We start from the raw sequence: 27,589 nt of genomic DNA, 5'->3' as shown, positions 1-27,589 counted from the left end.
TTATTTTCCATCTTTAGCAATTTAATGTATTTTTTTTCTTCCCCCATATCATGAAATCTTCAATTAAATAGATTTTTCACGACAAAACTTCATTTTAACAGCATTCTGTGTCCCTAAAAATGAATGAACAAAAAGCTTTTGTCTGTTGTGTCTCCTCTCATTTCTGAGCCTTGTGACAGCTTTGCAAGAAAAATCCTGTCAAGATATCTGCCACTTTAAAAAATAATTGTCAGTCATGTTGAGAATCTTTAAAGGAAATGTAGGTATGTAAAATAAATGACATATAACCGGAATGTCATGGTGTTATTATACTTTTCCCCGACTTTCACCTTGTTTTACAATATTTTTGCCTCAACCCTTTCGTTTAATTTAAGACCCCTTTTTTGTCCCTTCTTTCTTTTGGCTCCTCACAGAACTGTATAATGTGGTCCCTTAAGAAATGTAATTGCCATCCCCAGGCTTAGAGGGTTTGTGTGAGAGCATCTGCAGGGACGCCACAAGACGGAGAGAGATTTAAAAACGGAGAACATCTGTGTGCCGGTAGATGCTGGCTTCAGTTCGTCTGCTCAGCGAAGCCCATTCCGCTTTAGAAACGCTGCAGTCTTTGGATTAACATCATATTTTTAAACAGATTTTGACTATAATAAACTATCAATAATGATAATAGGGTCTCAATCCCTATGTCATGGGTTTTTATTTTGATATGTTCCTTTGATCTTGACTATCAGGCACTCCATCAGATCACTGTTCTAAGCTGCGTCTGGATATTTGTGATCAGTCAATGTTGTTGTTCGGATTTGCTTGGAAAATATTACCTGTGGCAAGCAGAATCTCCTTTAAATTGAGTCAAACATTACAGGCGTAAATCAAATATTTATCACACAGCTCTACCTCCACACATTTGGCAATTTATACCACCAAATGTCAGGCTGTGGCGCACTCCAGGAATGTTCTTGGAGGACATGACGTGCTCATGCAGCCCGAAGCAATAAATATCACTGGGTTTTAATTCCAGCGCAGGAAGCAGTGAAGAGAAACACTGCGTGTTGACACACCACCGGGAAGGATTATTTTATCCTGCCAGATATTAAAGACCGCATCAGCAATTCAATTTCAGCCGGGGATGTTCTTGCTTTGTGACTTAACATGTATGTACAAGAACAAATAAGCAGCGCTGTCATTTATTTAATAGCCAAACTGCAGGCACACTCTGTGGGAAGGTCTGCTTCATTTACCCCGTGAAAACCTGCGCCTGTTCTGGGGGGTAATGAGAGTATCACTATCGATAAACGTTAGCCATCTACTGATCCAGTCGATGGCTATCTAATTACTGGGCACCTCTGAGTTGAGGGTTCAATAGCCAAGCTTCTAACCTCTTCTTTGGTGCCTTCAGTTTCGAGTTCCCCACCTTGGACAGGCTTAAAAATGGCTCCCAGTTTTAGCTCTCATTAAGACTCTCTCCTGTCACCTCTGCACTCTGGATCTACAGTATGTGTTCTCACTCACCACATAATGTAGCGGCTGTGGTTGCAGCCAATTACAGTGAGGCTTCTGTCTTCGCAGCCTTTTCCTTTTTCTTGACACATACAGGCTCCTGCGCTTGCAAACGTTGGTATTTTCACAAAGTTCATTGGGTTCTGTGGTACAATTGAGCCAAATCTTCTGTTTAGAATTGCACTGCAGACTGTATGAGCCATATTAGAAATGTTTTACAACCTCTTGCTGACCAGTTAACATGAATCTTGTCGTGCCATTTCTTTAAAATTGCTTTCCTTCTTTAACAACTTTCTTACCATCATTTTCCAGCCTGTAAACCTTTCCTGTGCTTCTTTCCTTTCCTCATGCCCAGCATATTTATTCATAACATACATCTGCCAAACTACATCAACATCAAAGAGCTCTCTGCAAGGAGGACCACAGAGACTTCTTTGATTCCATAACAACAATGTTATGGGACGACTCTGGTTCCAACTTTGGTTAAAGCATAACTAACCTATTATTCCTATATATTCCTCCTAATTTTCTCTCTTTCTCTTTTGCAGATATTTTGCTTCAACACCCTGGGGAGCTGCTACACGGATGAAATTTGAAAGAATGAAGTAATGAAGACCCACAATAAAGCAGGAGCCAGAACTTATGACTACACTTAAATTTAATAATGGAGGGATGAGCTTAATATCTGGGATCCCAACAGTTTCAGTGTGGCCAGGAGGTGAATGAAGGCTGGGACAACAGGGATATTTTGCATCTGGACCTCAGAGACACAGCAAGGATGCTTACTGGGGCCAGTGATTTGAGCCAGAGTTCACGGTAGACCCAGACTTTGGTATTGTTATTACGTCCGCCAAAATAACCCCAACACGACTGAACTATTTCCGGTGCTCCTAAATGCTGACATAACCTTGTCCCGACCAACCTGTGACAGGTGAGGGGTCCAATTGCGGTATGGGCGGTCCAGGGAGAGCTCTTCTGGGTGGATTCGGGACCACCACTGCATCTATGGTGGTGGGCGGTCGGATGGCCTGGCCCAGCAACATCTCCATGGCGTTCAACCAAAGCTACGCCAGAGGTCTCGGGCTTGGAAGCAGCAGTGGGATGCCAGGTGTGGCTGCCATGAGTGCAGGCGTGGACAATTACACCCAGGAGACTGTGAGTCGAGCTGTGATCAAGGAGAAGAACTGGCCTGCTCTGCTGATACTGGTTATCATCGCGCTGACCGTTGGAGGGAACATCTTGGTGATTTTGGCTGTGTCGCTGGAGAAGAAGCTCCAGAATGCGACCAACTTCTTCCTGCGCTCGCTGGCTGTGGCAGACATGCTTGTTGGCATCCTGGTCATGCCTATCTCCCTCATCAACATTCTCTATGGTGAGTTTTCTCTTGCAAATACAGGTCTCCAGCAAAGCGACCTGATCCGTGGATGTACTTTGAATTAACTTGTCCAGCACTTATTGATCCAGTTTTAATTTCATTTTCCCAGGGGATGACATTATACTCTCAAATATATTGATGTGATATTTGTGGAAAAACTTAAAGTTTATACAAACAAAAAAGGCAAATACATGTGATGGTTTATCAGCATTTTTATGTTGGTATTTGATTTGAAAAATAAATAAATGAAAAATATTCTCAAACAAGATTATGATATTTGTTAAATCATGTCATGTTATCGAGTGGCAAACATATATTTTTTTAAAAGCTGGTAAATGTGTCTGGCTGTACTAGAGATGGCTGAAAACATCTCAGCACACAAGTTTAGAATGGAGCAAAAATAATTGCCGTCCTTCAAGATATTTAATCTAAATAAACAAATGAGGTGTGAGGAATATTCATAAGAATGTCTGCATTAGTCATGAAGAGACATAATAATTAGGAGAATGTAATAAAAAAAAGGAAATAAAGACAAACTGAAATTGAAAAATGAATCAAATTCTGTGGCAGTGCCATGTATTAAAATGTATTCAAACTCAAATAATGAACCAAAGAGGTCTCCAGCACAGACCTCTGCAGAGGAGCTAATGTCCTCCCATAATATGACTTTCTTGCAATGTTATTGTTTTCATTTTTCATTGGCCGTTGGTCTCCAATGAGATGCAGAGTCCTGCACTCAAGTGCTCTCAGAACATTCCTGAGCAGACAAGCCCCTAGCAGTATTTTTAGCAACCGTTAATAACAAAAACGTCAACAAACAGAGAACTTTTATTCAGCGTGAAAGTGTCACAGCGACTGTGTGGTGGATTTATTATCGTTTGAGACAGACATTCAGAATCTTGAGACGCACTGAACATTTGGATAACACACCGTATACTACAGTGCATTTCCAACCCTGAAGCTTGTTATGTTTGTGCTCAGCACATTGTCAATGCAGTTTTAGATTCCTCTCATTATCTGCTAAGAAATAGCTTTTCACGTTGTTCTCAAGTTAGTATAACCAGTCAGTGGAAATAGCTTTAAAAAAAATAGGCATCTTTACCGACATTGTTCCCACTGGCTCATTTGGTCAGACGACCTTTTCATATGCAAGACTTAATGTAATTAAATTTACTCTCTCTGGAACAATAACGTTGACCTGCTCTCAGTTTTAAAGCACATCATGTTCATTTAAATATTGAACAGTTGTGTAGTTGTTATTAACAACGTGTAAATATGAAATGTATGGAAACGTTTTATTGAATTGCATTAATTTAGAGAATGGATCATAACTGAATTCATCTACACAGAAATGAAAATAATGTGAAACGCAGATAAAAGGGAAGAAGCTTTGCTTTTTGTACGAAATTAATTAACATCCAGAATAAATCCCAATTATTTAAATTAGCATTGAGCAACGGATTGATTCATTTATTTTGGGGTGTGACACGACAATGTAGATGCACTGTACATGACACTTTTGACATTGTCTCCAATTCAGCTCTTTTCTTGATCGGTGTGATGGAACCGTAAAACATGTAACATCAGGAGAAGGGATGCACCGATACCAGTTTTTTTCCCAAAACAAGTAGTGTACAAGTACTTGCATTTGAGTACTCACCAATAGAGATACCAAGTACTTGCTCCATCACACATAAAGTTACCCTGACGTTTGTATTTCTTCTCATATATTTCTCAGTATGTTTTTCTTGTTCATCGATGACAGTCACAAGTTTGACTGACATTCAAATACTGGTATTGGTTTTGTGGAATCTGTGGCCATTCTATGAGTATGAGTATTAATACCCAATACTGGTATCAGTGCATCCTCAATCAGGAGAATCAGGAGTTTTGATGACATGAAGTAGGATTTATTGGATATATAATGAAAAGATAGAAACATGTGGAAAAGACAGATGACGTCCTCAAACAGTTGTATTTTATTATTGTCTCTTCTTGAGGAAACAAGGTAAGATATCATGTTCCGTTGCCTCTGTAGGCTTATTTTTGTCTTACATTTGTAAAGAATGTCACACCATGAAAGCAAGAGGGAAAATAAGCAGATCTTTTCTTCCTCGTCCCGACAGAAGAATGTAAACAACATGGAGAGATAGACGACAGTTGTCTCTGTCGGGCTTTTTGTCACCTTAAAAAAAACCTTTGCAACTCATCCAAGATTTAAAGTTCCAAGTAGCTGAGTAGTCGGTCGACTAGTTTTAAATAGAGCACCTAGCTTGTCGAACCGTGTGACGACTTTGTTGCGTTTGTGTTTGGTGTCAGACATTTACATGCCACAGATATAAGTCAGAGTGACTCCAGTGATGACTATCTACTTACAATTTGACACTCTTTGACTTATTATACGCATTCGTATGAGTGCTTTGTGGACTCCAGCAGCTTGGACGTCCTTCAAGGAGACTCATGCCGTGAATAATCCGAAAGATAGCCATATGGAAATGCTGACTTTTCTTTTTTGGAGTTCTACACTGATGTCCACATCATCTGAAGCAGAGGCAAGATGCATGACACGGACTGTCTCCTTCTATTCCTCACTGAAAGTAAGATGGAAGTCGGTCAAGTGGTTGATACACAACTTGCTACGTGTCTCACCTTGTTTCACTAAGATGCAATTCGAAAATATATAAGTCTAAAGGAGAGGTGTGTCAGCATGCGAAGGGAAGAAGAAAAGAATAAAACACAACACAATGCATTACAATACACTTTTTAAAAAGAGAGTTATGTTATTGACCGATAAACCCTGCTGTCTACTTTATTAGGGCTATTTGAGTTGAAACCTATTCCAACCTTTTAAAATCGTATCTTTACAAATGTGTGTTTCTGTCGGTTTGCCAGAGATGCATCTGCAGCCTTCACTTGCTGCACTGCCCAGGAAACTGGCAGGACAGCAAGTGGCAGTTGTGTTGACAGGAGTGGATGGTTAGCACCAGGTGGGCAGATGTGGCTTTGCTGTTCCAAACACATCTGTGAGCCACCTGAAAAATAGCAGCAGGATCAAAGTAGACTGCTCATGCCCAGTAGGCTAATTGAACCTGAATGAAATTCATATTAAAACAACAGGAAATAACACATTTATTTCTGTGTTATGTGAGCCAGGTTTGTTCTCCCCTGATCATCCCTGCTCAGGTTGAGGCAGTTGAAGTGGAAGCCACTTGCCACTCTGCAGGAATCACCGCTGGCCTCTCTGGGTGTTCCCAGCTGAGCCCAAGACATTATCTCCAGCATCGCTCCACCAGGGCGTCTCCCCAGTCAGACATGCACTGAGCACCTCAGCATAGATGAGTCCAGCAGGCTTCCTGATAAGATGCCTGAACACTACGACTGGAGGCGTCTTCAGAGAATGTTTCCTGGACACCAACTGCTCTACTTTTGCTGCTACATACAAAACATACAAACAATAATCCGGCACAGTTTTAGGATAGCCAGCTCCCAATTATCTCATGAGATTGTTCTGTCAAGTCATCCTGCAATTCATGGTGAGGACGAATTTGTCCAACCAATCTCCGAAAATGCTCGGCCAATGATTGTAAATGTGGTCAAAATCAGTGGGGAAAGCCGAATTGTGACGTGGAGCGGACGAGACAATGAAGAAGCGAGGCGTCTGAGAAGGAAGGAAGCAAAGGGGCGAGTTCTGATGGTCACTCATTTGATTACAATCATTGTAAATCACTAGCTTTTAACCCTGAGGAGCAACTCCCACGCACAGCTGCCGCCGTCTTCACTCGGTCTTTTTTTCAATTTGGTGTCCGGGGGGCACACACGCAATTGTTATTTTCATTCCCCAAGCAGTGCATGTGTTTCTGTCATTTAGTTATGATGATTTTTTTCAGTTAACAAACAGCCAGCTCCTTAATCTTGTTTTCCAATTCTTGCAATTCTTGCTTCTTATCACGTGTGAGATTCATGATTTTTGGTCGACAAGCTTCTCGGATCCGTCGTGGACCAAACCTTGTGTGTGTGTGGCATACCGCGTGGAGATTATTGGGGCGCACGTCACATGTTAAAATCAACGCCAGATTTTGTTAACTTCAGAGTGACATCCTCTACAGATGACAACATCCTGTGTGCATGCTCAGCTTTAGAGAAACTAATGAATACAATGAACATTTCATATCGCACAAGAACAGATACTCATTTTTTTACTTACAGCAACCTCTCTCTCTCTCTCTCTCTCTCTATATATATATATATATATATATATATATATATATATATATATGAAAAAAATGTATTAAACATTTGTATGGTAGCAGCTGTGGAGGTCATGTTCCCCTATATATCAATGTACTAAATCAAAGTCACTCAAAATAATGATAAAAATAATAACAAAAGAGATTTAGACAGGAGGATTGTGTTGCATAAGGACAAAAATGTAATATCCCTGAATGAGAAGTGTCTTGACACATGCTAGAATTAAAAAAAAGAGTTATTGTAAGTTGCACAACATATGACAGCCACACTGGTCACTATTTTACACCTCCGTCTGTACCGTCAAGTAATGAAAGCTTGACTACGCTAAATTACATGGCATGGGTGAAAAAGAAGTCTTAGGAAAAGGTTAGGTGACGTCCTTCCATGAGAAATGGGTGTCAGAGACTGTACTGTGCTGCGTGTGCTGGAGATGTTATCCTGGCCACCACCAAGAACCTTGACCATGAAGCTTCTTTACAAAGCACCTCACAGCTAAAGTATAAAGACCGAAGACTCCACTTCATTTCTGTCCTTGCCACTGAAGTTCTCAAAAAGCAGAAGTACTAAATGAAACAAGAAATGCTGCCAAGACACTTCAACACATCATCTGAGAAATACAGTTTTATCAAGAGGATACAGGACAAAAAAACGTAGGCGTGACTCGCAGGAGGCGTGCGATGAATACTATGTTAAACTAGTGTCAATGTGACGCTTTTTGTTCCTCCATTTTGTTTTATGGAAGTAATTAACAACATGATAAACTAGTGTTGGTTTATCTTCAAGTGTTATTTATTTCTTAAATGAGAACCAAGTACCTCATAAAGTGTACAGGACTGATACAACACTATCCAGTGACCCCAATCAGTGACTGCCCTCTAATACTGATATTCAGGCAGCCTCCCACACAAACATGAACATACAAACACAAGCACTGCACACAAGCTGTTTCTCCTTTTAGAGGAATTATCTGATACTTACAATGAGTGAATAGTTCTATCCTTACTTTGGCTGGCTGAGTGTCTCATTTGCACTACTGCAACACTGGGGGGAACATTTTCCAATATAAGTTATCTTGAAAGCTGACACAGCGGGAAGTACAGCACAGATAAGGTTCAGTGAATTATAATGCTTTTTTTTGTTGTGGTTCTTATCCTTTTGCATATTCTAGTAGCTTCCTGAGGTGAAATGCAGCCTCACTGTTGTTTCTTGGGGAAAATATTTCATTTCCAGCTGCATTTAGTGAGGAAATTCAGATTTTTCTCTGTGCACTTATATATAATTTACAAATACAAGTCAAACAAATGTAGAAGAGGACATAGGTCTGTAACCACTTTAAAGAGTGTTTTTTCCCCCTCTTTTTATGATTTAAAATGTTATAGAAGCTGAATTTCACAAGTTCAGTTTCTGTTCAAAGTCTTCTACACGATTACTGGCTGACAAAAAAGCTACACTATTAGATCTAGTGGAAAGCTATTCCATATCTTTCATCTACCGGGAGCTAAAATTGCATCCCACTGAACCCACTTTTGCCACCTCTGCTGCTGTTTTATGCTCTTGAAAGTAAAACTTCTCTTGCAGGATCCAGTCTGTGAACTAATGTGTTGGCTCTGCTTGCTTTGTTCACTTTAAATCATTCCCAGCTCCACCGGGAATCACTGGATGTTACCTTTGCCCCCCGCTCACAGTGTGGGGAGAAAGAGCACCAAGATAGCTTTCACCCTCAGGGATAAACAGAACCTCACATCGCTCGAGCCGGCCATTTTTAAATTGAGTCTGGCTCTGGTTAAACAGATGTTATTGGAGCCGTATGACTTCAATACTCACTTATAAAGGAAATTGCAGGGCGTTTCAAAAAGTTATCATCCATGAGAGTATGTTTTTTTTATTGTTTATCGTATTATTCTTTCCATTTCAGAGCAAATCAGAAGTTTTGGAAATGGAATACCCAGCCCTGTATTAATGTGAACAGAATCACTTATTAATTCATTCAATTCATCATTGTGACCAGCGCTTTAATCCAACTGTAGCCTCCATCTAATTTCTCCAGGGATGTTATATATCTAGTCCGTGTAAAGTGCAGCATCCTTTAATGTAATTTCATTCATTAAAGTTTTGTCAAGCGCTTCACGCCGCTTCAGGCTTCACACCCCGCCGACCTTGATAACTTGTTGTCTCAGCCCAGCCTTTGTTGAAAAGATTAAGAAGGTTGGCGCCACTGCCTTCACTGCCACATGGAAACTCACTCACTCATAATGAAAATAATCATTGGAAGAAATATGAAGCATTAATTAAGGAATTAGCCACAGCAATTTCCATTCAGGCTCAAGAGCAGGAAGACTCATGCAGGTTATCCCCCAAGGCTTTGGGCCTCCTCTTGAAGGCGTGATGTGAACCACCTCATCGGCGAAGCTGTGGATCACCCATTGATTCTTTCTCTCGGTCGACGCGCTGGCAGGTTTATCTGTTGGAAGATCAAAGGGTTGAGCTGAACTTTTGAGGGTGAACTGACAGTATTCACCTATGGTGGGAACTGGCACAGAACTCTTAACTGGGGTGTCTCAAAATCATTGTTGGCACTCTGTCAAGGTGCCTTTAAAACCTCGTATCATCTCTCCTACAGGTAGTGGTGGGTGATGAGACTTCATCAAACGGTGTCCTCATATTCAGAGCACACACTCTTCATGCAAAAATGACGTGTGGTTTTAGAATCCAAAGAGTTTAGAGCGGAGAATGAGAAGACTGTATCATGAAGCCTCATAATGCGATCACCACCAACAGGTTTTAGGTGGTGAGAATGTGGACCAGCAAACTGTTCTGTAGGGCTAGAACAGGGATTGCTTACATTGGCATTAAAAAAAATATTGCCTGAAAAAAAGAATATAGGCATTGAAAAACAGAATATTGGCTGAAACATTTTTGTATTGAAGTTGAAAACTACAATGGTATTAAAATTAAAAATAAGCATATATTTGTATATTTACAATATTCTTTTTTTCAATGCCAATATTCTGTTTTTCAGTCAATATTCTTTTTTTCAGCCGATATATATATTTTTTTCAATGCCAATGTAAGGTGTCCCTGTTCTAGCCCCCGTGCAGAGAGCCACGACAGACAGGAGACCCAGCATCTCAGTGTTGATAGATAATATCAAGTTCCTGGGTCGACACGTTGCATTTCATCTCGCTTGGTTGAAGAAAGCTGAAAAGTGCTGAGGTTTCGCTCTTGAACCTCTACTGAGTCAGAATATAGGGCACTGTCTGGTGAGGATGAGAGCAGCCCAGAGGATGCTGGACTCCCATCTCCCTGGACATGGACTTGATACATGCTGGCCAATGGCGGATTCCTCACACTTGATGTTTATTCTGCTTCTTTCAAGCAGACAAACACTAACACACACCAAACCGACATACTGACAGTTCCCTTCAAACCTCCTCGTGTGCACTCACAGGTGTATAATCCTGAGATGCATGCAAGCTCAAATCACTCCGCCCCCACGACAAGTCTGGCACTTCAAAGTGTGCGCTGCTTTCATGTGTACGAGTACCACCTGTGTGTACCTGTGTTCTGTATTTGCAAGCCGAGCGCTACCTCTCAATATATTCATTATATTTTTGTAATGACAACGAATGAACACAAAAACAAACAAGCGAGACGATGTACACAATATGACCGTTTATTCATTGTGATATCAACTTGTTTGTCGCTCTGCTTCATCCCAAAAATGTCTGCATTGAAAGCTAATTCTGACATGTCTTCCTCATCTTGTTCCTGCAGACTACTCCTGGCCGTTCCCTAATGCCTTGTGTCCTATTTGGATCTACCTGGATGTGTTGTTTTCCACCGCATCCATCATGCACCTCTGCGCTATCTCACTGGACCGATACGTCGCCATTCGTAATCCCATAGAGCACAGCCGCTTCAACTCCAGAACCAAAGCTATGATGAAGATCGCCGCAGTCTGGACAATATCTATAGGTAGGAGATTCGCTTTGACGGGTGGATGGACTACTATCCTTGATGATCACCGAAATACACCAGAAAGGCAATATTCATGTGTCTGCACTTAAATTTAGTAATGTTTTTTATCACCTAAAAAACATTTTTTTATTCATCTTTTTCTCTTTGATTTTGACATCACATTCAATATACTGCTGTCCACTTCATTCAAAATCATCCACTCAATGAGTTTTTATTTTTTTTGTTCATCAAGCTCTGTCAATGATTTTAATGTAAACATCAATATCACATAGCCATGTATAGGGCGACTTGGTAGCCAAGTCATTCTTGTCTATAAACACTATGTACAGGAAGTGGACAAAATAATGGAAACACCTTAAAGCTTTTTTTAGCTTTCCATTATTTTGTCCAATTTTTTAACTTTAAGGTGCTTTTTTTAGCTTTAAGGTGTTTCCATTATTTTGTCCAACCCCTGTACTTTTTGATATAATCAGGGAGCATCTGGAGTATATTTCTTAATCTCAGTCTCAGAGGAACCAAACCATTTATTACACCATAAAGCTGGAGCGTTTTGGCCGTTTTATAAGTGCAAGGGATGCTATGAGAAGTGGAATTTGGAGTTTGCTTTGTGTTATAAGATTAGAGGCTCAATAAAAGGACGAGCCAGAACAATAACATCCCTCTCTATGCCATAAAACGTCTCAAAAAAGGTAACAAAAAAGGAATTAAGAAGGTTCACTGGTTGCCGTCGCAGTGTTGTCATTGTTTACGAACATGGTCGAGACTTTCTGTTCTCTCCCACTAATAAACCAAGTCACCATTCTATATCTGGTCATTGTCATCTTAGTCATATAAATGTGTACGTACTGTCATTCTTCCCCGAAGCCACAAATAGTCAGCAAGTTACTTTCTGTCCAACCCCTTGGCAAATTCTCAAAAGTAGCTTTGGCACATCAACTGACTTTTTCAAACGATCTTTGAGCCTTTGCCAAGTCTTGTTTGCATTGGATCTGATTAGGTCGACACATATTGTACCACTGAACTCAGAGGAATAAAAATGTACAATTAAGGTCCTCAGCATTTCCGGAGGACATAACTCACAGGGTTGAAACAATGAGCTTGACCAGCCAGTGCTACCACTCTATGTCTTATGTGGGTGTTTATGATAGACGCTTTCACAGGGACAGTAAGGCCTGACATGTTGTCATAATGGCTCAGGGGACCAGACTCAAGTGTTAGATTCATTGTCAATGTATACAGGAAACTCGGACCAACCAGAGTAAGGTTAAAAATAATGTAATGAACAAACAAAAACTCAAACAATAATCAAACAAGGATGTCACCAAAACCCAGTGCAACTAAACAAACACACGTGGATGGGGGAAAGCCCGAAAACAAAAATAGGTGACTCAAACTCCAGCCTAAAAATGGGGAGAACTACAACGCACTCTGTAAAACACACAAGGCCCAAAGAACAGAAAATATTCGGTAACAGTATCAACATAGTGTCATTGTGTCAAAACGCTTTATGATGCCTCACTTACCCATCACTACACAAGAATACTACATGGGAGGGAGAACTTTACTAGAAGACGCAAAGTAACCATCTGGAACCATGGTGTAGAAATCAGGAAGGTTTGATTGTGGAATTGGTCCCAGCTGTGTGAAAACACACAACCAGGGAACAATAAAATAAAAGCAATACAAATCAATAATGTTTACGTCTTGGTCGTGTGCAGAAGCCGTGTGGCGTGATTTCACCGACAGGCTGCTAAAGGCGTTATGTAGCAGGCCTTGTTCAATTAAAAACGTTCATCAATTACGTACGATGCCAATTTACAGCAAGGAAAATGCCCCGCTGATTCAGATCATTTTAGTAAAATGTGCCAATTTTAGATCCAGAGGTTAAATGAGGACAGTCTTGAATTATGGGTCGTCCTCAGGAATTCAACTGGAGATGTGTTTTCATGATGGTGCGTCATCAGGTACTTGAGAAGATGAGCTCATTGTGTGACTGATGTCATCACTTGCCACTTGTTTAGGACTCAAAGTTCCCCCCCTTCATCCTGCCTGAGATTTATTAAAATTGCTCAGTGAATTCAAAACCCAGCAAGGACTTGCTGAAGGTTGTTTGTCATCAACATTTCCACAGTGTTAGTGGCTCAAAGGATGATGGCAACAGATAACTCATCTCCCGGTGTTGTAAGACTTGCTGATACACAACAGAGTGTGAAACAAAAACACAGCCCCGCCCGATCCGGGACCAATTCTGTTGCAGTCATGTTTTATTAAAAAGCTTAAAATTGTTTGGCGCTTGATTTATTTTGCCCTTCCAGTTAAGTTATGCTGTCGAGCCTGTGGATATAGCCGCTATTGAAAGAGGAGCGTTAAGTCTTATGATATGTTATTGCTGTTTTGGAAGTCACAACCTCATTGCCGGTACAAAACTTTTCTCTCAGCACCCAGAACTTGCTCACCACATGTTTTGGCAAGTTCCTTCTAGAGGGATACAGCCACTGGGAAGTTCATGACAGAGATAGATATTTGACTTTTGTTGATGTCTCCTTTCGCTTTTTGATTTTAGCTAATCTTATAATTTGTTGTGCTTTTTTTTTTTTTTAAACTGAACGTGGTTTCACATAATTTCTCACCTGCACCGATTGTACTGTAGTCCGTCCAGCACTTCTCAGGGTGTCGAGTCAGGGGCAGAAGGAACCACAGAAGCGGTGGGATGCAAGCACGGTTTATTCCACATCAGCATAACATGGTCTCATCGCTTGGCATCCAATTGTTCAAAGTACAAACACAGTAAATAGAGACTGGATCAAGGGACAAGACCGTTTGGGAGCTCCAGACAAAACAGACATTCCTGTCTTCTCCCCAAGGACTTTGGAATTTGGATCGTGGATATCTGTTCAACATTCCATTGGTACTGAGAAACAAGTTTTCATTTAACTAACCGCTGCCCATGTCTCTAGTGACACAGTACGACATGTGGATGGGACAGAAGTTTCTGAATCACGATATGTTTTGGAAGAACAAAGAGGTCCTCTTATATATCACCAGTCAGATAACAGTGGCAGCACAAATCTGAAAACTCTCTTTCTTTTCACTGAAGAACGTATTTATACATTGCATCCTGCATTGAGAATACATTTAAAAATATGATCCAAAGTCTCTCAGATCCTCTCCTCACGGTGGAACAGACTCAGATGTGTAATATGGCCACTTGGAAAAGCGACTTGTCAACCGGTGTGCGTGAACCAGGATATTAACAGCATGTCATTTGAGAAGCACAGTGATAGAAAATTGAAAGAAAACATCACACTTTATTGTCATCCTGCGATGTGTAAATGAGATGCTAATGGCACAAAGAATGTGGCTTAAAACGCTTTGACAAAGATGTGAATGTGTAGGCAAGAGACGGTTGAAAAAACACAAAGTTCAAAGTGCCCAATATAAATGATGTGGGGCAGCTAAGAAGATCAACAGAAATGGGTTTCAAAAACTGCAGTTTTCACATTTCATATTTTTGCATGGCTACATGCAAAAATGGTCTACAACCAATACAAGCATTTATTCAGTACAAAATCATCAAGAGCGAACATTAGGGGACTCATAGGTTGTGGCCTTCGTGAAACAGTGTGCTTAATTTTCAGAGTTCAGTAGGTGGCGCTCTCGGTTGAAAAGTGATGTTTCATTGAAAGGGTTGTTCACATCCAAAGATTTCAGAGAAGAGAGTGCCATCTAGTGGGCAATGAAAATGAGGACACTGTTTCATGAAGCCTCATAAGCCCTTCACTGGTCTGAACTTGTATGTGGATTGTCCAGAGGTCTTTCAACATGGTCTTCAAAGGGCAAGGGGGAGAGAGAGATTTTATATAGAGTTTTTAACATTAAAATATTAAAAACAGTGGGAAAAAAACGTTTTATATTTTCTACTGTGAAAATTGGCATGTCCCATGCGCCAGGTCGATCACACCAGTTGAAGTCTATTGCTATCTAGCGATACTGAATGGTTCTGAGAAATGGTGACTACAGTCCAGCATATACAGCCAATTCTGCTGTCAACGATGATACATAATGCAGAGCAGCATTGATCATAAACTCAGTTACAGTGATCTGAACAGTTCCCATGATGCTCTGCACTCCAGTCAACCAATCCCTGTGGTTGATAGCTACAACGTGGTTCCGCCTTCACAGCCAGTCAGCTGAGCAGCACAGTGGGAAGAAGAAGATGTAGGAATATGGATAAAAACAGGACATTTTAGCACATAACTGTCAATAAAACGCCTGTAATGTCATTGGTCTGATGTGACAAGGCTCAATCTACCCCGCAAAATTCCATAATTTAGTGATCAAAGGTGCAAGATGGACTAGAGTAACAGAGCTGAAGCAAATTCAATGGCAATTACTTTGGTGGAATGATGATTTTTTTACCAACTGCATATTGTATCCCTCTCATTCGATCACACTATTGGTAGAACTTGGAAAACAAGACGACACGGCCTCAGCTGGACAGTCCATCCGCACAAGCACACGCACTCGCACACGTTCTTCATTTCCCATCTTGAGATATGACCATGAGGACTTTGGGGTCCATACCAGACCGAGCTGGATCCCTGTAAAACTCTGCCGCCTCTCACTAAATTTAGCATTATTTTCAAGGCTCCCACGCTTGACAGGGCAGACTGACCTTAGTGAGCTTGTTTCAAACTTGTGTTATGTTAAATCATTCAGCATTCACTATTTGACATCGTGACTGTCATCAAAAACATTTTGAATCATAATAAGAGGCATAAATGAGGTGTTTTGATAGAATCAATTGTACTTGAATTAAATATTAATAAAACATAAATTAAAATGCTAAATATAGGATGAAATCAACCTGTCCAGGGTGTATTCCTGCCTCTCGCTCAAAGACCGCTGGGATAGCCTCCTGCACTCCATGCAACCCTGAACAGGACTCTGCGCTGGTGTGAAGTCACACATGAATCGCATGCCTAGCACATGTAACAAATAAAGAGAAGCATTAGAAAACCTGGAACTGACAGGTCAGTGAATGTATCGTCACTGTTTAGACAATAGAAGTTGTGTGTACATTTGAAATGACTGTGGTCCAGCTTTGCATACAAACATTCAGGTCAATTACTTCTGTCTGGAGCTCGCGTTCAGCATCTAATACACCATCAACACAGCAGCTGACACCAATAAATCTGTCCCCACCGCATCGCTTACAAATCCTCCTTCAGAATTCTGTCGTTGCTCATTGTTATTCACAGATTTCAGCAATTACATCAGTACAGCATGACTCCTCCGTCAATGCTCGAATGAAACGGTTTGCACAGAACACCATTAAAATAAAAAAGTAATTACACGATAACTACTTAATGTATAGAAATTGGTGGAACGTTCTACCTCTTGCATCATTTATGTATGGGAGATCTTGGAAACATAATGACTGTGTTAAACCTTCTTCGCTCTTGATGCCTCCAGCATGCAAGTGCTTCTGGTTCCCTCTTTCTTGTTGGTTCTTCAGAACCTGGCCCTTTCTAAGAAAAAGAAATGTTGTGGAATTCTTTGACCCTCTGTCTCTCTGACCGGGGAGTGTGATAGAGGCTTAGCTGTGATCAATGCTAAAGGATTAGCAACAAAACCCTACACATAAAATCTGCATATCCTTTAAATCCCTCTCTGTGTTGCAGCGATGCCCCCAGTGTGACTTTGATGAAAGACGTCCTGAACACAGAAAACCGAGAAAATGAGTGTGGGCTGAAAGTCAGAAATGACCCGAGGTGCCTCATCAATAATCTGTGGGTGGCTCAACACCCCCATCTAAATTGTAAACATTAACCTTAACACGTGGGAAGTATCATTTATTTAGCTTTAAAATGAATAGTTAGCAAGTGCACTCATCTATGGTCTTCTTTGAATTGAATTAGTGTTTACAAATGTTCACCAGCCGGCCTTTGTTCATGAACCCAAGTCAGAGACCAAGTAGAGACTCTGAGGGGCCTAGACTATGTCTGCGGCCGAGAACCAGGCACGCGTACAGATGTTTGCTGCATTCAAAGCAAAAAGTGTTATTGTTATTGACTCCCTTTGTTCTAAAATTTGACAATATAAATATAAACAATATAAAAAATCACTGAAATAACCAAATTCAATGTGTCTATTGTGACAAAATATGTTGTCCACATCACTTTATGAAAACTTTAGAGGTAGTTCACAGTCTTTTAAATTTAATAAATTTTAATGTGAGCTCGTACAAAATGTCAAACAAAATAACTTTGCTTTTTAACAACCAAAATATATCAGGCAATCCAAAGGGATCATCATAAAACGTATTAATATATTTTTCATCGTGCTCCTGAGGATTATCAAAAGAACTTGCCCTCTCGGTAACCAAAGTGCTTTTTTTTTTTTTCAAATGAATTTTTGAATGAAGAAACAAAAGGGGCACTTTTCACATGCAGGAAAAAAGGGCATGGGACCTTGCTATGGGTCTATCTGTGCATGTCCCTGCTGAGACCAGACTGATAGAGATCACAGAAGCATCCATTTGCCATATTGAAAATTACTTTTTTTTCTTTTTGTGGGTGAATTCAATTCACGTCTTGTGTCAGTTTCTTCAATATGATTTCTGAGTGTCGGGGCAGCATGACTCTAATCTGGGGGGGGGGAAATCTGTTGACATTTTATTAGTGAAATGTACAACATAAGCACTCTGAAACAATGTCTTGTGGTGATCTGCAAATAAACTGGGTGCAATTTAACACGTGAATTTTACATATTTTTTTCTTCTAAATCACAGTGTTTATGGTCACGACCAGTCTTGACAAATGGTCCTGACACTACCTCGAAAAAGACCATAGAAATGTGGTCTTCAGTAGGTACTACAACACTGCAGTATGAGGCTATTCAACTTCTCGATACCAGAGTATGTTGGTCTCTCTGTCTGAAGTTCTGAAAGTCTTTTGTTGAAATTTTCTGGAAATAATGGGACCAAGTGGTAAGATTATTGTAATAACTGTCTAATTCCTGTTTCCAAGGTGTTGAAGGATTCTACTGTGACTTGAATTACATCTGCAGCCACTGCTCACCCCTCTCACTACGCTCAGAATTAGCTAGTAAAAAGACATTTTAAAAACTCAACTTGATAAAACTCAGCGTGCAATCGAATCAGTCAAATAAAACAACCCCTTTTGACTGCAGCGACACTTTTGATTGGTGAGTCAGAGTTTGGCACTTTGCTGGTACAGGTCATAAATAATCCATACAATATCCACAGCTAGATAACAACACCGTTCTTCAATAACCTCTTCGATGGTATGCTGTGTTTCATGCAGGGTGGTGAAATGAGCTCCTTGGCAGGTTGATGTGCTCTTCCACTGCTTTTCTGGTTTTGATTCCCACTGTTTTTTTGGGGGTTTTTTTGGGCGACACCACATTGATTCAGACTCCATACTTTGGAGTTATTCTGTCACCTAAATCATCCTAAAGTCGACTGTTCTCTCATAGATGGTCATGCGATATCATTCAGTGCTTACTTTTGCAGAAACGTCTGTAATTGACTCTCATATTACGAGTCTCCAGTCAGTGATATCTGGGGTCAATTAAAACGGTTCCACTGAAGCGTCTTTTAATGATTCGTTTGGTTATTTGTCTGTGACCTGCCTGACAGAAAATTGCATCTCATGCTGGATTTTGGAGAAAAGACATCTTCGATCAGCTATGATTGCTTTTGCAATAATGTCCCCGGCTGGAGGAGACTGGAGTTAATAACATGTCAGGCTCAACAGTTGAGGCGAAATGCTTTTTAAATGACATTCACCACGGCAATAAATATCATCAATTTCATGACGTCTTCATGTCATCATGAAGTCTGTGTGTTGTGACACAAATCATCACCGCATGACCAGAAAGAGTCTTCTGACTGGACTGAGCTCATTGATACTAAATCTAATGCCATCTCTTCCTAGGGGTGTCCATGCCTATCCCAGTCATCGGCCTCCACAATGAGGACAAGGTCTTTGTGAATGGCAGCTGTGCCCTTAATGAGGAGCGCTTCATGCTGATTGGCTCCTTCGTGGCCTTCTTCATCCCACTGGTTATTATGGTGGTGACATATTGTCTCACTATCCAGGTGTGTGTGTGTGTGTGTGTGTTCCTAAAAGACTGTTGGGAGCATTCAAGGCCTATGTACTAAAAGTATAAAAGCCTTCGTTTATACTTCATGTAAAGCTCTCATCATTCATAAGGCGCCAAGATACATTTACTAGGCTTAATAGAGGATGTCTTGAATGTTTAGAATCATGAACGAGTACCGTATTTTCCGGACTATAGACCGCACTGGATTGTTAGCCGCACCACTAAATTTATAAACGAAAATAGATCTTGTTCATACATAAGCCTCACCTGTCTATAAGGCACAGGTTCAGTGGTGCTGTGTGCGCTGTGGACAGGTCAGTGGTGCACCGGCTGTAAAACGCTTTTCAAAACTAGTTTTGAAAACGGGGTCCAGCATGGAGAGTGAGGAAATAGTGGAAACAAGCTGCAGAATATGGAGAGTCGTGACTTGCCCACGTTGCCCTCGCAATAAACAAGGTGCAGCTGTCCGGCCAAAACCCAACTCACTTGCATTCACGTCGGACTTTTGAGGCAAACGCACTTTGTCTTGAGACAACGTCTTACATCTTTTATTCACATTAAAGCCCTAAAAATGCACTGTTTTCGCCCACGTGCCCTTTAGTACAGACACCACTGTCGGTCTCAGAGGCTGCTTCTCGATTCCAGCCCTCAAGGAAATCGACCCTGTTGACGGAACTGTGGACACGCAGGTGAACACAGCGCGTTTGAGTGCTTTATGGGTAAATGAAAAGCCTCTGATTTCATCTGATTTCAGCCTGTAAAAATCCATATATCAGCCGCGCTGTTGTATAAGCCGCATGGCTCAGACCACGAGAAAAAAGTTGCAGCTTATAGTCCGGAAATTATGGTACTTACAACAAGCTTTCTAAAGTATAACTAAAATAACTTTGAATACTGTTTGACTATCAATACTATGTAACCATGTCATAAGTCACCATACATGTCAATGAACAACAGTTTCTCTAAAGTCATTATGGTGTCTTATGAATGCAAAAATAATGCATTATAGATGAGCGCTTTAGTAAAGTGTTGCCAAGCTTTCTCTGTTCAGATGATTTAGTAGATAGAAGTGAATATTATTTTTCATGTTTTTACATCTTTGCATGTGTGTAGCAGCACTCATCTCTCTCTATGTACGAGCTTCTTTAGAGTGTGAATATTCCTCTTCAGAATCTGAGATAGTCATATTCACTCTCCAGGTCTCTGTTGTGTCTCAAAGGGCGATTTTCAATCTGACTTCTCCAAACTTTGCTAAAAACAGGCTCAGATTGAATGTGCATCTGCTTATGTTAAGTGGTAACTACATCAGGCTTGAGGTTTGCAGCTTGGCTTGTTTCAATGCTGCAATGGGGTTAATATTCTATCTATCTATCTATCTATATATATATATATATATATATATGGAGAGAGAGAGGGAGAGAGAGAGAGAGAGATTTAAATTTGTGATGTCGGTTTCAGAAACCGATAAATAAAAGTTTGGTCCAGTGGCAATGAATTTAGCTCCTCGGCACAATATGTTCACACAAAGAGTGTTTGAATCATTACATTGATTTTATTAGACTGGCTGTGTTTGCAGCTCATCACCAGCATGACCCTCTTTCACCTCTTTCATTGTTCCTGTCTGACCTTCTGCCCTCCAGGTGCTCCAGAGACAGGCCACCGTCTTCCTGCACGAGGCGAAGAATTCCTCCCAGCAGCCGTTACAATCACCAGCAAAGACAAACACACTGCAACCTCCTCCGACCAGCTTCCACATTCCTCAAATCAACACTCTAGCGCCTCCAGAAGGTTTGTCTGGACCCTGAATTGATTCAACCCGAGCTGCATTTTTGTTGCTATCATTAGGTTTCATTTTTTGCCAAGATAAAGTATTTAAACATTTTCTGTCTATTGAAATTGGAGGGGGTGAGAAGTATATTTCCTCTGTCTTATTTTTCCTAGAGAGCAAATCCTTACATTGTATTTCAGCATGATCATGGTATTTCATGTTTCATTTTTCTTTCACTGAAATGGGAAAAAGTTGGCAGCAAACTTAAGTCGTCAATTGTTTTATCAACTGAGTTATGGGTGGTTCACCATGTCTGTGTCCAACGTGCTTGTCACAAGTCCAAGCCAAGTCTGAGCTTTTAACGGTGAGATAAATTGCTCGATGAGGCAGTCACTCATCCTCCTACCTTATCGTCTGTTATTGCAGCTAAAGTGTGCGTGGCAGTATCTCAGCTCACGTCTGGCGCTGACTGTTAATGCTTTGTGAAATTTTGCAGCACCGCCATTATTTTGGAGAGTGTGTTTGAGGCTTCATTATCTTCCTTTGTCTGACCTTGTGATTCCATTGTAAGACAGCTCATGTTCCCTGCCCCACAGAGTTAAGCCTGCCTCCGCCTCAGACTCGGCGAAACACCTTGAGCTGTCTCAAAGGGGCCGGCCCAAGTTTTCTCCTCAGCACGTCCACGTCGGACAGCATAAGCATCATTCCGGGCTCAGAGACGGCATCACAACTGAGCTCCCCAGCCACAGGACAGGGCCGCAGCGACTCCTCGGGTTGCCATGGGCGACGCGGGATGATGCAGGCTATAAAGAATGAGAGGCGTGCCTCCAAGGTGAGAGTCAAGTAAAAAGATCAGCACTGAAAGTCTTTCAAAACCTCCTGGTGGTCTTAGAAACAGCCCTGTAAGCCATTGATGCAGGTGGCACAAAAGCACTTGGATGTTGCCATGGAGATACTGCGGTTGTTTGCTCGATTACTTTTTATCAGAACGCAATCCAGCCTTGGTACAAAAAATGTTCAGTATACAGCGATTGCCTCTATTCCTTACAGTCATTGAGGTATTTTTTAAGAATATTGTGTTGCTGTTACAAGATAATGTGAAACATACAGTTTGGGACAAACGTTTCCATTGTGCTGGTTCTACAGAGCAGCAGTGGTGTGCTTACGAAGCTTCATGAAACAGTGTCCTCGTGCCCACTAGATGGCACTCACTTCTCTAAAACGTTTGGAATTCAATAACCACTTCAATGAAACCTCACATCATTTTTAAACCAAGGGCGTCACCTACTGAGCTTTAAAAACAAGGACACTGTTTCATGAAGTGTCATCACCCCATCACCATGATGAAGATGTCTATATAACAGAGCGTCAGTTTTTGAAACAAAAAAAAACTTCCTCCACTGGATGTCAACAGTTCATCCGGTTTAAACTGCACAACTGTGGCTCACAGTTTCAGAAGCAGAGGGGCAGATAAACTGCACCTGTTTGATTTTACCTGTGTGCGGAGTGCAGACTGATGGCTTGTGTGGGATCTGCTATGAATCCATGCACAATCTAAAACTGATTCCCACTAAATCAGAGAATCAGCGCATTGTAACACTGAGACCTGAAGTGCTTATTACGTTCTCCAAAGAGTAACAGCTCCGTGCTCCGACAACCATGCATCATATCAGAGTCATTTCAGAGTTCAGCAGAGAGAAGGCCACAAATCCATCTCTGCGTGAAGCAAGAACGGATCAGAGTCCAAGGCTGCTTTAAATTTCCAGTCTGACCATGACACCTTAATCCGCGTTTCCTCTAAACAGGTGCTTCAAAAAGGTCAAATATGAGGTTACAAGAGAGTACTGGATGTTGTGTCATCTGGATAAGACTCAACAAGAGAATACAGTAGTTTGTTCTTCTGTCTTTTTTTGTGGCAGGTGTTACTTTAACCCGAGTTAATATTGCCATTCATGTCACATTAGAGAGACACAATTGTACAAGTATTAGAATTGTGAAAAGAGACCACAACTTCTGAATACATATTTCAAGTGTCTTCTATTTACAAGGTCTCATTGTGTGTCCCTTTGTAAAAATGTTTGGTCTTCATATTGGAAATAAACATTTCACTGAACAGTCAATCAATTTTATTAAAAATATTCAACATTATCTAACCATCTTTATATTTTTTTTATGAATTTAACGCAGGTAAATTTAGATGGTTTGGACGCGTGGAGAAAAGAGATGGGGTGGACCATCAGGTCCAAGGAGAAGAGTAGGTCTCCCAATGGGGTTTGAGGATGTGATGATGGAGAACATTATTACTTCACTTCTTGCAAGTATTATTTTCATCACCCCCGACTCATTTAGTCTACTATTTCCTGCTGCGCCCCTATCCCAGCTTCCTGTGGAATGGTGGGGAAAGCTTGTGCCTATCTATGCTGGTCAGGTGCACATGAGGCAAGGTGTGACAAATGTCCTGGGTCCTGGGTTGAGAAGCAGGTTCCACTCTAATTTTAAACTTGAGATGGAAGACAACCAGGAGGGTTGAACAAATCTGAAAACTCTACTGATCACATTAACCATTTTTGACCTCTCGGTCTAAGTCATGAAACTTCAGACTTAGACTTAGAAGCATCAGAAAATAATCATTACAATAAGAAATGGTGACGCCGTTGCACGAGACTGGTCAGTTTTCTAAGAAATTAACTTGTAAGAAAATGTTTCCATTCATTATTCACATGACTTCTTTTCTCATTGACAGGTATTGGGAATCGTCTTCTTCCTGTTCCTCATCATGTGGTGTCCCTTCTTCATCACCAACGTCACCTTTGTCCTGTGCCGCGGCTCGTGTGACGAGTCACTGCTCAATGACCTGCTCAACGTTTTTGTCTGGGTGGGCTACATCTCATCCGGAGTCAACCCTCTGGTCTACACCCTGTTCAACAAGACCTACAGGAGAGCCTTCTCCAGCTACATCAGGTGTCAGTACAAAGTGGGCGCCAACGCGGCTGGACAGAGCTGTAAAACCCTCCTGGTCCCTCAGCCGTGCCAGTCACACAGCGTGACACCTCTTCTGATGGACAGTCACAGGAAGGGAGATGTGGATCGCAACAGTAACTGTCGCAACGGTGGTCGCGGAAATAACGGCAGGCTGTCAGTGGACCCAGAGGACACGACGGACGACGGCACACAAATCGTATTCTCACACAGCCTGTCGGAATTCCACAATATTGGAATGCTGTCAGAAACAGAGCCGGAAACAGAGATGGAGCAAGAGCTGTCACTCATAAGCTACAGCTCTGCATCCCGAGAACTCACCAGCAGCGTGTGACACTCTTGCCGTTCGTCTGTAACCTGCATAACCTGGACACGCTGGGGCTTGACAACGGGTGTCGCTGGTCTTGACGCAAACTGGCTGTGGGTTTGTCGAAGAGCATTGCATTCCACAGACAAGAGCACTGGTGTGTTCAGATGGCAGTGAGCAAATGAGTGGATGTAACCTCTGATGTCAAAATGTGGGAGAGAAACCAAAAAAAGAAATTGTATTTTGAGAAACGGAAGGCCTTTCGATGCACTGAAGCAGGTAACGGGGATCAAATTCTGACATGAAGCCTTCAGAGTCTGAATGCAGTCTGAGCTTTATGTGAAGATGATCCACAGAAAGCAAACCAAACCAAATCTTTTTTGTTTGTTTCTTTTGAGGTTGTTGTTGACCTTTACAATGGAGTCCCAGCATGTATAATCGAACTACTCCTCGGTCAGGAGCGGGATTCTCTCATGATGGTTGTCAACACTTGTATGAGGTGCTTAAAGAATGTACAGACTTCTGGTCACTGTTGGAGTCACAGTGCCATCTGGTGGTCACAAGAGGAAATGAGCTAAACCGTTGCACAGGCGTGAATCTTTTTCACCATATGTCAGGCTCCCCAAATTCAAATTTGTACGACATGAAGATGGGATATGTTTTTGATACGAAGCTGCACAAGTGTCACTCTCACTTTTTAGCATCATCACTTTGTCAAGCAGCAATAGGGTCTTCCTTAGACACGATCTAGTCACTCACAAATGTACTTACAATCGATGCACATGTGTTACTGAGCCAAAGGCTTCAATGCATGTTGTTATGTACATTTGATAGTAACCTGGGTGAGCGCAGGTTGTTTGTCATTGCATACTTGATAGACAATAGACAATTTTTCTGAAGCGTTTAATATTATCAACGTGAACTCACCCAGAGCTTTCTAAATTCTGTCTCATACTTACCTACTGGAATGCATTTAGACTTTGCCCAAAATACCAGCTTATATTCTGTCACCCATCGATGCTAGAAGGAGGGATGGACAGCATCTACAGTCGGAAACACAGAATAAGTGCTCGATATCTCGACATAGCCGGAATAAAACCAGAGAACTACTGGCTTGTACTACAAGTCCAGCCCCTCATCGCTGCACCGTACTCTCATATTTTGTGTCTCGTAATGTACAACAGGTGAGCTAGTTGCAGAAAGATTCTCTGCACCCTCTGTTATGAAGTTGGTCTCCATGACTTTGATTTGGCACTCTAGCTAGGATAATGCCGATTTCTGTTATATTACATGTAACTGTTGCTGCTGCTGACCAAATCTAATTCATATTAGGTTCTGTTTCTCATCAGTAACATCAAAAATACGAGAGGCACAATCAGCGAATCAAAAGAGCCATTCAGTCCCACAAGAATCTATACTTTTTGATTCATTGATAACATTCCAGCAAAAAAAATGTTGTCAAGTGAGTCAAAATCAGACCTCTGTGTTCCAGTATTTCCTCTCCAGGCATGACTGCGGTGACTACTCTCATCTGAATGTACAACTCTTTTTTTTTTCAGCCATAATCTATGTTCAGGGTCAGAAGTCGAGAGTGGACAAGGGAGTCTCTATAAGTGAATGCACCTCTGTATAATTGATGCCCTTTTTGTATGCTACAGAAATATATGCTGACCATTTCTCTCCACAGTGAGAGGTTTTATGAGCTAAAGTTGGCAGAACCAAAATGAGGTTTGCCTAGAAATATCCACCTGCATGTTTGAAGTCTACTGAGACCCACTTTGCCTTGATTTTCTTTCTTTTTTGAAATTTTGTGTTCTTGTTTTTGATACATATCCAGCAAAAAGGTGCAAGATGCAAGGAAGGCGTGTGATCAACACAATGCACACAGCACTCGGCAAGCTGTCAACTGTCTATTTTTTGCGAAATGCAGACAGAATACGCAGGAAAATGTGTGACAACAGTGTTAACTTGGAATGGATCTCAGTCGATCAATCAGGTGAGCAAACAAAGAGCTAAGCCGGGACGGCCAATGAAATATGTTGCAATATTATAACTGTATGTTACGTGTGTACCAGTGTGTCTACCAGCACTGGCTGAAATTACTATTTGAGATCGACTTCTCTGTGTTCTATCAATACTACAGTGGATTGAATGGAAGAAGTTTCCCACCTCGTCATTGTGACAGATGAAAGCAATCACTCTGAAAAACGATCTGGACTGATTTCAAGTAGTAATTCGATCCAGGTCTGGTGTGTAGAAAAGTAGCTGGAGCTGTTTATTGACCGAATGGTTACTCTCCCCTGAGAGAGATATATTTTTTATTCTTGCTTCTTTTATCCTCACATTGTTATGTCTGTCCAATCATACAAACAGACACTTCAAACTACTTTATTTTGCTTTTGCTTTTGCCATAAAATTGGACATAATCTCAAATATTGTCATGAACATTTGTGGAAAAATATCTTTGCGTTTCAAAAGGTGTGGACGCACCCTACAGACAAGTTGTTTTTTGTTTTTTGTTTTGTTTTTGGTTCTTGTTTACAAGAAAAGCAACCACAACTAAATCCTTGACAGTTTCACTGTGTCAGTTCTCAACATGGTCCGTGTCAAAGTGAAACTCAAACTGATTAAATAAATAAATATGCCATCACGTCCTCAAACTGATGTGCCTGTAGGACACAGTAGAATGCATGGGGAGTCGAAAACACGGCATCGTAATTCACATTAACTTGTATAAAAGACAGCAAGAACTCCATAAGGCTTCTATTGGTTTCTTAAATTAAAGTACGCAACAAGAATAAACGCCCAAAGACAACTAAAACATGCAATAAAAGCATTTGATGTAAAGAAGACGATGCCTCCACCACCCCACTTTATTCTAAGTTTGGTAAACCCTTCAGTCAACAAACAGCTCTGATGATAGTTTGTCCTGCAGATTGTCAAGTTTAGCAAATCTCACTTCATAAACTTCAGCAGCTTGTTTCCTTTTTCTCATCATCAGATGAGCCAGATTTATCTTGCTCTTGTATGACTCAGCGGTTGAGGGGATTTTTTTTATGTTATGTAACCATTTTCTGTTACGCGGTGGCTGTTTATTTAATTTTTTTCAATATGATTTTATTGTGAATGTTTGTCTTTAAAACATATTCTTGATTTCATACACTTATTAGGCCATAATCCACATGTGTGTCTTCTGTGTGATACAGCTATTTATTTATTAAAAAAAATATTATTCTAATGTTTGACTGTATTACTTTTTTAATCATGTTTATATTATACTGTTGTTCCATTTTAGCTCAGTTGTCTATTA

General features: G+C 41.0%; 1 protein-coding gene across 4 annotated transcripts in view; it reads left to right on the top strand.

Moving 5' to 3' along the window:
- The window catches only part of htr2cl1 (5-hydroxytryptamine (serotonin) receptor 2C, G protein-coupled-like 1), a 114,864-nt gene extending 87,385 nt beyond the window's left edge, over window positions 1-27,479 (top strand). For all 4 annotated transcript variants that reach the window (XM_053860931.1, XM_053860932.1, XM_053860934.1 and 1 more), the window contains 6 exons: window positions 2,043-2,866; window positions 10,892-11,092; window positions 19,057-19,220; window positions 20,866-21,013; window positions 21,590-21,825; window positions 23,737-27,479. In XM_053860931.1, coding sequence (XP_053716906.1) covers window positions 2,446-2,866; window positions 10,892-11,092; window positions 19,057-19,220; window positions 20,866-21,013; window positions 21,590-21,825; window positions 23,737-24,306 — 1,740 coding nt within the window. In that variant the 5' untranslated portion in view covers window positions 2,043-2,445 and the 3' untranslated portion in view covers window positions 24,307-27,479. The remainder of the gene's footprint in view (window positions 1-2,042; window positions 2,867-10,891; window positions 11,093-19,056; window positions 19,221-20,865; window positions 21,014-21,589; window positions 21,826-23,736) is intronic.
- Window positions 27,480-27,589: the final 110 nt, after the last annotated feature.

This window comes from Synchiropus splendidus, chromosome 3 (genome assembly GCF_027744825.2).
Source record: "Synchiropus splendidus isolate RoL2022-P1 chromosome 3, RoL_Sspl_1.0, whole genome shotgun sequence".
Classification (NCBI taxonomy): Eukaryota; Metazoa; Chordata; class Actinopteri; order Syngnathiformes; family Callionymidae; genus Synchiropus; species Synchiropus splendidus.
This window is presented reverse-complemented; position numbering and strand designations above follow the sequence as displayed.